This window comes from Salvelinus fontinalis, chromosome 2 (genome assembly GCF_029448725.1).
Source record: "Salvelinus fontinalis isolate EN_2023a chromosome 2, ASM2944872v1, whole genome shotgun sequence".
In the NCBI taxonomy this organism is placed as follows: Eukaryota; Metazoa; Chordata; class Actinopteri; order Salmoniformes; family Salmonidae; genus Salvelinus; species Salvelinus fontinalis.
In genome coordinates, this window is record NC_074666.1 from 98,529,893 (window position 1) to 98,540,103 (window position 10,211).

The following is a 10,211-nucleotide window of genomic DNA, read 5'->3' on the forward strand; positions in this document are numbered from 1 at the left end:
ATGGGGGGGGTCACGACCTAGTGAAAGTCCCCCCTGTAGCAGGTTATAATGTATGGGGGGGGTCACGACCTAGTGAAAGTCCCCCCCTGTAGCAGGTTATAATGTATGGGGGGGTCACGACCTACTGAAAGTCCCCCCCTGTAGCAGGTTATAATGTATGGGGGGGTCACGACCTAGTGAAAATCCCTCCCTGTAGCAGGTTATAATGTATGGGGGGGTCACGACCTAGTGAAAGTCCCCCCCTGTAGCAGGTTATAATGTATGGGGGGGTCACGACCTAGTGAAAGTCCCCCCCTGTAGCAGGTTATAATGTATGGGGGGGTCACGACCTAGTGAAAGTCCCCCCCTGTAGCAGGTTATAATGTATGGGGGGGTCACGACCTAGTGAAAGTCCCCCCCTGTAGCAGGTTATAATGTATATGGGGTCACGACCTAGTGAAAGTCCCCCCCTCCTGTAGCAGGTTATAATGTATGGGGGGGTCACGACCTAGTGAAAGTCCTCCCCTGTAGCAGGTTATAATGTATGGGGGGGTCACAACCTAGTGAAAGTCCCCCCCTGTAGCAGGTTATAATGTATGGTGGGGTCACGACCTAGTGAAAGTCCCCCCCTGTAGCAGGTTATAATGTATGGTGGGGTCACGACCTAGTGAAAGCCCCTCCCTGTAGCAGGTTATAATGTATGGGGGGGTCACGACCTAGTGAAAGTCCCCCCCCCCCGTAGCAGGTTATCATGTATGGGGGGGTCACGACCTAGTGAAAGTCCCCTCCCTGTAGCAGGTTATAATGTATGGGGGGGTCACGACCTAGTGAAAGTCCCCCCCTGTAGCAGGTTATAATGTATGGGGGGGTCACGACCTAGTGAAAGTCCCCCCCTGTAGCAGGTTATAATGTATGGGGGGGTCACGACCTAGTGAAAGTCCCCCCTCCCTGTAGCAGGTTATAATGTATGGGGGGGTCACGACCTAGTGAAAGCCCCCCCTGTAGCTGGTTATAATGTATGGGGGGGTCACGACCTAGTGAAAGTCCCCCCCTGTAGCAGGTTATAATGTATGGGGGGGTCACGACTTAGTGAAAGTCCCCCCCTGTAGCAGGTTATAATGTATGGGGGGGTCACAACCTAGTGAAAGTCCCCCCCTGTAGCAGGTTATAATGTATGGGGGGGTCACGACCTAGTGAAAGTCCCCCCCTGTAGCAGGTTATAATGTATGGGGGGGTCACGACCTAGTGAAAGTCCCCCCTCCCTGTAGCAGGTTATAATGTATGGGGGGGGTCACGACCTAGTAAAAGTCCCCCTCTGTAGCAGGTTATAATGTATGGGGGGGTCACGACCTAGTGAAAGCCCCCCCTGTAGCAGGTTATAATGTATGGGGGGGTCACGACCTAGTGAAAGTCCCCCCTGTAGCAGGTTATAATGTATGGGGGGGGTCACGACCTAGTGAAAGTCCCCCCTGTAGCAGGTTATAATGTATGGGGGGGTCACGACCTAGTGAAAGTCCCCCCCTGTAGCAGGTTATAATGTATGGGGGGGTCACGACCTACTGAAAGTCCCCCCCTGTAGCAGGTTATAATGTATGGGGGGGTCACGACCTAGTGAAAATCCCCCCTGTAGCAGGTTATAATGTATGGGGGGGTCACGACCTAGTGAAAGTCCTCCCCTGTAGCAGGTTATAATGTATGGGGGGGTCACGACCTAGTGAAAGTCCCCCCCTGTAGCAGGTTATAATGTATGGGGGGGTCACGACCTAGTGAAAGTCCCCCCCTGTAGCAGGTTATAATGTATGGGGGGGTCACGACCTAGTGAAAGTCCCCCCCTGTAGCAGGTTATAATGTATGGGGGGATCACGACCTAGTGAAAGCCCCCCCCCCCCCCCCCCCCTGTAGCAGGTTATAATGTATGGGGGGGTCACGACCTAGTGAAAGCCCCCCCTGTAGCAGGTTATAATGTATGGGGGGGTCACGACCTAGTGAAAGTCCCCCCCTGTAGCAGGTTATAATGTATGGGGGGGTCACGACCTAGTGAAAGTCCCCCCTCCCTGTAGCAGGTTATAATGTATGGGGGGGGTCACGACCTAGTAAAAGTCCCCCCCTGTAGCAGGTTATAATGTATGGGGGGGTCACGACCTAGTGAAAGTCCCCCCTGTAGCAGGTTATAATGTATGGGGGGGGTCACGACCTAGTGAAAGTCCCCCCCCTCCCTGTAGCAGGTTATAATGTATGGGGGGGTCACGACCTAGTGAAAGTCCCCCCTGTAGCAGGTTATAATGTATGGGGGGGTCACGACCTAGTGAAAGTCCCCCCCTGTAGCAGGTTATAATGTATGGGGGGGTCACGACCTACTGAAAGTCCCCCCCTGTAGCAGGTTATAATGTATGGGGGGGTCACGACCTAGTGAAAATCCCCCCCTGTAGCAGGTTATAATGTATGGGGGGGTCACGACCTAGTGAAAGTCCCCCCCTGTAGCAGGTTATAATGTATGGGGGGGTCACGACCTAGTGAAAGTCCCCCCCTGTAGCAGGTTATAATGTATGGGGGGGTCACGACCTAGTGAAAGTCCCCCCCTGTAGCAGGTTATAATGTATGGGGGGGTCACGACCTAGTGAAAGTCCCCCCCTGTAGCAGGTTATAATGTATATGGGGTCACGACCTAGTGAAAGTCCCCCCCTCCTGTAGCAGGTTATAATGTATGGGGGGGTCACGACCTAGTGAAAGTCCCCCCCTGTAGCAGGTTATAATGTATGGGGGGGTCACGACCTAGTGAAAGTCCCCCCCTGTAGCAGGTTATAATGTATGGGGGGGTCACGACCTAGTGAAAGCCCCTCCCTGTAGCAGGTTATAATGTATGGGGGGGTCACGACCTAGTGAAAGTCCCCCCCTGTAGCAGGTTATAATGTATGGGGGGGTCACGACCTAGTGAAAGTCCCCCCTGTAGCAGGTTATAATGTATGGGGGGGTCACGACCTAGTGAAAGTCCCCCCCTGTAGCAGGTTATAATGTATGGGGGGGTCACGACCTACTGAAAGTCCCCCCCTGTAGCAGGTTATAATGTATGGGGGGGTCACGACCTAGTGAAAATCCCCCCCTGTAGCAGGTTATAATGTATGGGGGGGTCACGACCTAGTGAAAGTCCCCCCCTGTAGCAGGTTATAATGTATGGGGGGGTCACGACCTAGTGAAAGTCCCCCCCTGTAGCAGGTTATAATGTATGGGGGGGTCACGACCTAGTGAAAGTCCCCCCCTGTAGCAGGTTATAATGTATGGGGGGGTCACGACCTAGTGAAAGTCCCCCCCTGTAGCAGGTTATAATGTATATGGGGTCACGACCTAGTGAAAGTCCCCCCCTCCTGTAGCAGGTTATAATGTATGGGGGGGTCACGACCTAGTGAAAGTCCCCCCCCCCCCCTGTAGCAGGTTATAATGTATGGGGGGGTCACGACCTAGTGAAAGCCCCTCCCTGTAGCAGGTTATAATGTATGGGGGGGTCACGACCTAGTGAAAGTCCCCCCCCTGTAGCAGGTTATAATGTATGGGGTGGGGTCACGACCTAGTGAAAGTCCCCCCCTGTAGCAGGTTATAATGTATGGGGGGGTCACGACCTAGTGAAAGTCCCCCCCGTAGCAGGTTATAATGTATGGGGTGGGGTCACGACCTAGTGAAAGCCCCTCCCTGTAGCAGGTTATAATGTATGGGGGGGTCACGACCTAGTGAAAGTCCCCCCCTGTAGCAGGTTATAATGTATGGGGGGGTCACGACCTAGTGAAAGTCCCCCCCTGTAGCAGGTTATAATGTATATGGGGTCACGACCTAGTGAAAGTCCCCCCCTCCTGTAGCAGGTTATAATGTATGGGGGGGTCACGACCTAGTGAAAGTCCCCCCCCCCCCTGTAGCAGGTTATAATGTATGGGGGGGTCACGACCTAGTGAAAGCCCCTCCCTGTAGCAGGTTATAATGTATGGGGGGGTCACGACCTAGTGAAAGTCCCCCCCCTGTAGCAGGTTATAATGTATGGGGGGGGGTCACGACCTAGTGAAAGTCCCCCCCTGTAGCAGGTTATAATGTATGGGGGGGTCACGACCTAGTGAAAGTCCCCCCCGTAGCAGGTTATAATGTATGGGGTGGGGTCACGACCTAGTGAAAGCCCCTCCCTGTAGCAGGTTATAATGTATGGGGGGTCACGACCTAGTGAAAGTCCCCCCCTGTAGCAGGTTATAATGTAAGGGGGGGTCACGACCTAGTGAAAGTTCCCCCCCCGTAGCAGGTTATAATGTATGGGGGGGTCACGACCTAGTGAAAGTCCCCCCCTGTAGCAGGTTATAATGTATGGGGGGGTCACGACCTAGTGAAAGTTCCCCCCCGTAGCATGTGTAGTTGGTTGAACCCACAGAGTCTATTGATTTGCAGTCAGTATAACGGATGTGAAATGGCTAGCTAGTTAGCGGGTACGCGTTAGTAGCATTTCAATCAGTTACGTCACTTGCTCTGAAACCTAGAAGTAGGGTTTCCCTCTGCAAGGGCCGCGGCCTTTGTGGAGCGATGGGTAACGATGCTTCGTGGGAAACCGTTGTTGATGTGTGCAGAGGTTCCCTGGTTCGCGCCAGTGTCGGGGCGGGGGGACGACGTAAAGTTATACTGTTACATCAGCAGTATATCAGTGAGGTCATCTGGGATCTCTAATCTACGTTGTCTGGAATACACTGTTCTGTACTATGACCCTGGAGAATGGGAGCAGCCTATACACACACACACACACACACACACAAATACATAGTATTCATGTTTCATATGATATATAACGTCATAATAATTCTATTAATAAACTCGCCTTACCTTCTGCGCCTGCGCGATAGTTTTCCTGACCATCTCTTTGATGTGCGTGTTGCCGTCCAGTGGCGGTTGCGCGTACACAGTGACGCGAGTCCCTCCTCTGTAGGCCGGGCAGTCCGGCCATCCCAGATCCAGCCGTGGGAGCGAGCAGTCAGACAGATCCGGCCAGTACTGGAGAGACAGCGGAAGTTCATCACTGTCTGAGTCACCCTGACGGAGCTCTGATGCCGGGTCGTATACTTCCACTGCCCCGGTCAACTGGTCCACCTCCTGGTCCGACAGGAAACCCCGGAGACTGGTCGCGTGGAGGAACTTATTAAAGGCCTCGCGTCCATCTCGGAGGAGCGTCTCGAGCGCTAGACGTTGCTCCTCGGAATAAAAAAAGTCCGGTTTGGATTCATGCGTCCGGAAGTTCACGTTATTCTCATCCAAACACTGGATCTGCGATAACGCCATGCCTCGAGACTCACCGGAGCAGTAACCGACAAAAATAAATTTAAAAAACGGAGCACTAGTTAAATAGACAACAGTTTTCCACAATAATCAGAAAGATTTCCCATCTCTCTCTGGAATGAAAAGTTCCCGGGTAGGCTTGTAACTTTTCCCTTCTCGTTCTCTTCGGTAAAGTCAGACAGATTCACGGGACTCCAACCTGTAGCAACTATATGTTGCTGATAACTGACCGGTCCCGCCATGCCCATTATTAGTTCCCGTTACCGGTCGGTTTGTCCATGCACTTTCTCACGCGTCTCTCTCTCTCCGGGGAGCGCATAGTGACACACACCACGCACAGCACAACCCGTCACCAGCTTCAACGGACAGGTGTGACAAGAACTCACACGCCCGCTCTATCACGTGATCAAGAATTCCCCCGTTTATTCATTACCGACATAACTGCCCCGCGCGGGACGAAAGCCAGGATTAGGGCCTATCCCGTGTGTCTCTTTAGCCCGCCAGGCAGTTATGTCGGGTAATGAGTTGATATGAATGAGAGTTTAAATGACAGATGGATTTAGTGTCAATCACTACTGTACAAGATACTAACCCAACCCATGTGAGAATAAATGTCAACTATGCAGTCTGTAATGTCATCTTAAAAACACACACACCAGTCTAGAAGATTTTACAGCCAATCACAATGAATTCAAAAATATTCCTTGGTTTAGATCAGGGATGGGCAGAAACTCCAGTCCTTTAATAATAAATAATAAATAATAAAACAAATAAAACAGAAATTCTTAGTGTCATCTTCAAGACACTCCAACATATAACATAGTACAGAACAGGTACAGACTTATTGTTGTCACACTTTTGTCTCATTAATCATTTCATCTTTTAATCAGATTGTTTTCTAAACTGAAGATAGTGATTAGGCGATTATTAGAGTGTGTGTTAGCTGGGGGCCTTTGGGGGGGGGGGGGGGGGGGGGGGGTCTGTGGCCCCAATCAGTGGGTCAACTACAGAACTAGCAAAAATGGAACAAATAGCAAAATGTATTTGTGTCTGTCTCTCTGTCCGTTCATGTGTGTGTGTGTGTGTGTGTGTGTGTGTGTGTGTGTGTGTGTGTGTGTGTGTGTGTGTGTGTGTGTGTGTGTGTGTGTGTGTATTTGTGTGTGTGTGTGTGTGTGTGTGTGTGTGTGTGTATTTGTGTGTGTGTGTATTTGTGTGTGTGTGTGTGTGTGTGTGTGTGTGTGTGTGTGTGTGTGTGTGTGTGTGTGTGTGTGTGTGTGTGTGTGTGTGTGTGTGTGTGTGTGTGTGTGTAGGCTGCTCCCATTCTCCAGGGTCATAGTACAGAACAGTGTATTCCAGACTACGTTGATTAGAGATCCCAGATGACCTCACTGATATACTTCTGACTGCAAATCAATAGACTCTGTGGGTTCAACCAACTACACATGATAACCTGCTACAGGGGGGGGGGGGCTTTCACTAGGTCGTGACCCCCCCATACATTATAACCTGCTACAGGGGGGGGACTTTCACTAGGTCGTGACCCCCCCATACATTATAACCTGCTACAGGGAGGGGGCTTTCACTAGGTCGTGACTCCCCCATACGTGATAACCTGCTACAGGGGGGGGGGGCTTTCATTAGGTCGTGGCCCCCCCATACATGATAACCTGCTACAGGGGGGGGCTTTCACTAGGTCGTGACCCCCCCATACATTATATCCTGCTACGGGGGGGGGGGGGGGGGGGGGCTTTCACTAGGTCGTGACCCCCCCATACATTATAACCTGCTACAGGGGGGGCTTTCACTAGGTCGTGACCCCCCCCATACATTATAACCTGCTACAGGGGGGGCTTTCACTAGGTCGTGACCCCCCCCATACATTATAACCTGCTACAGGGGGGGACTTTCACTAGGTCGTGACCCCCCCATACATGATAACCAGCTACAGGGGGGGATTTCACTAGGTCGTGACCCCCCCATACATGATAACCAGCTACAGGGGGGGGGCTTTCACTAGGTCGTGACCCCCCCATACATTATAACCTGCTACAGGGGGGGACTTTCACTAGGTCGTGACTCCCCCATACATGATAACCAGCTACGGGGGGGGGGGGCTTTCACTAGGTCGTGACCCCCCCCCATACATGATAACCTGCTACAGGGGGGGACTTTCACTAGGTCGTGACCCCCCCATACATGATAACCAGCTACGTGGGGGGGGGGGGGCTTTCACTCGTTCGTGACCCCCCCATACATTATAACCAGCTACAGGGGGGGGGGGGGGGGCTTTCACTAGGTCGTGACCCCCCCCATACATGATAACTAGCTACACGGGGGGTGGATTTCACTAGGTCGTGACCCCCCCATACATGATAACCAGCTACGTGGGGGGGGGGGCTTTCACTCGTTCGTGACCCCCCCATACATTATAACCAGCTATAGGGGGGGACTTTCACTAGGTCGTGACCCCCCCAAACATTATAACCTGCTATAGGGGGGGACTTTCACTAGGTCGTGACCCCCCCCATACATTATAACCTGCTACAGGGGGGGGCTTTCACTAGGTCGTGACCCCTCCATACATTATAACCTGCTACAGGGGGGGACTTTCACTAGGTCGTGACCCCTCCATACATTATAACCTGCTACAGGGGGGGGCTTTCACTAGGTCGTGACCCCCCCATACATTATAACCTGCTACAGGGGGTGGACTTTCATTAGGTCGTGACCCCCCCATACATGATAACCAGCTACAGGGAGGGGGGACTTTCATTAGGTCGTGACCCCCCCATACATGATAACCAGCTACAGGGAGGGGGGGCTTTCACTCGTTCGTGACCCCCCCATACATTATAACCTGCTACAGGGGGGGGCTTTCACTAGGTCGTGACCCCCCCATACATTATAACCTGCTACGGGGGGGGGGGGGGGGGGGGGGGGGGCTTTCACTAGGTCGTGACCCCCCCATACATTATAACCTGCTACAGGGGGGGCTTTCACTAGGTCGTGACCCCCCCCATACATTATAACCTGCTACAGGGGGGGCTTTCACTAGGTCGTGACCCCCCCCATACATTATAACCTGCTACAGGGGGGGACTTTCACTAGGTCGTGACCCCCCCATACATGATAACCAGCTACAGGGGGGGATTTCACTAGGTCGTGACCCCCCCATACATGATAACCAGCTACAGGGGGGGGGCTTTCACTAGGTCGTGACCCCCCCATACATTATAACCTGCTACAGGGGGGGACTTTCACTAGGTCGTGACTCCCCCATACATGATAACCAGCTACGGGGGGGGGGGCTTTCACTAGGTCGTGACCCCCCCCCATACATGATAACCTGCTACAGGGGGGGACTTTCACTAGGTCGTGACCCCCCCATACATGATAACCTGCTACGTGGGGGGGGGGGGGCTTTCACTCGTTCGTGACCCCCCCATACATTATAACCAGCTACAGGGGGGGGGGGGGGGGCTTTCACTAGGTCGTGACCCCCCCCATACATGATAACTAGCTACACGGGGGGTGGATTTCACTAGGTCGTGACCCCCCCATACATGATAACCAGCTACGTGGGGGGGGGGGGCTTTCACTCGTTCGTGACCCCCCCATACATTATAACCAGCTACAGGGGGGGGGGGGGGGCTTTCACTAGGTCGTGACCCCCCCCTTACATTATAACCAGCTTCAGGGGGGGCTTTCACTAGGTCGTGAACCCCCCATACATTATAACCTGCTACAGCGGGTGGACTTTCACTAGGTCGTGACCCCCCCATACATTATAACCTGCTACAGGGAGGGGGGACTTTCATTAGGTCGTGACCCCCCCATACATTATAACCTGCTACAGGGGGTGGACTTTCACTAGGTCGTGACCCCTCCATACATGATAACCTGCTACAGGGAGGGGCTTTCACTAGGTCGTGACCCCTCCATACATTATAACCTGCTACAGGGGGGGGCTTTCACTAGGTCGTGACCCCCCCATACATTATAACCTGCTACAGGGGGTGGACTTTCATTAGGTCGTGACCCCCCCATACATGATAACCAGCTACAGGGAGGGGGGACTTTCACTAGGTCGTGACCCCCCCATACATTATAACCTGCTACAGGGGGGGACTTTCACTAGGTCGTGACCCCCCCATACATGATAACCAGCTACAGGGGGGGGGGGGGGCTTTCACTAGGTTGTGACCCCCCATACATTATAACCAGCTACAGGGGGGGACTTTCACAAGGTCGTGACCCCCCCCCATACATTATAACCAGCTACAGGGAGGGGGGACTTTCACTAGGTCGTGACCCCCCCCCCATACATGATAACCAGCTACGGGGAGGGGGGACTTTCACTAGGTCGTGACCCCCCCATACATTATAACCTGCTACGGGGGGGGCTTTCACTAGGTCGTGACCCCCCCATACATTATAACCTGCTACAGGGGGGGGACTTAAACTAGGTCGTGACCCCCCCATACATTATATCCTGCTACAGGGGGGGGGGGCTTTCACTAGGTCGTGACCCCCCCATACATTATAACCTGCTACAGGGGGGGACTTTCACTAGGTCGTGACCCCTCCATACATGATAACCTGCTACAGGGAGGGGGGACTTTCACTAGGTCTTGACCCCCCATACATGATAACCTGCTACAGGGGGGGACTTTCACTAGGTCGTGACCCCCCCATACATGATAACCTGCTACAGGGGGGGGGGGCTTTCACTAGGTCGTGACCCCCCCATACATTATATCCTGCTACAGGGGGGGGGGGACTTTCACTAGGTCGTGACCCCCCCCATACATTATAACCTGCTACAGGGGGGGACTTTCACTAGGTCGTGACCCCCCCATACATTATAACCTGCTACAGGGGGGGGGGGCTTTCACTAGGTCGTGACCCCCCCATACATTATAACCTGCTACAGGGGG

The 10,211-nt window shown here is 53.2% G+C and overlaps 1 protein-coding gene across 1 annotated transcript in view; it reads right to left on the reverse strand.

Moving 5' to 3' along the window:
- Nucleotides 1-5,686, reverse strand: part of fam83ga (family with sequence similarity 83 member Ga) — a 39,011-nt gene extending 33,325 nt beyond the window's left edge. The window contains exon 1 of the mRNA XM_055941437.1: nucleotides 4,825-5,686. Within this exon, the coding sequence (XP_055797412.1) occupies nucleotides 4,825-5,277 (453 nt within the window). The 5' untranslated portion in view covers nucleotides 5,278-5,686. The remainder of the gene's footprint in view (nucleotides 1-4,824) is intronic.
- Nucleotides 5,687-10,211: the final 4,525 nt, after the last annotated feature.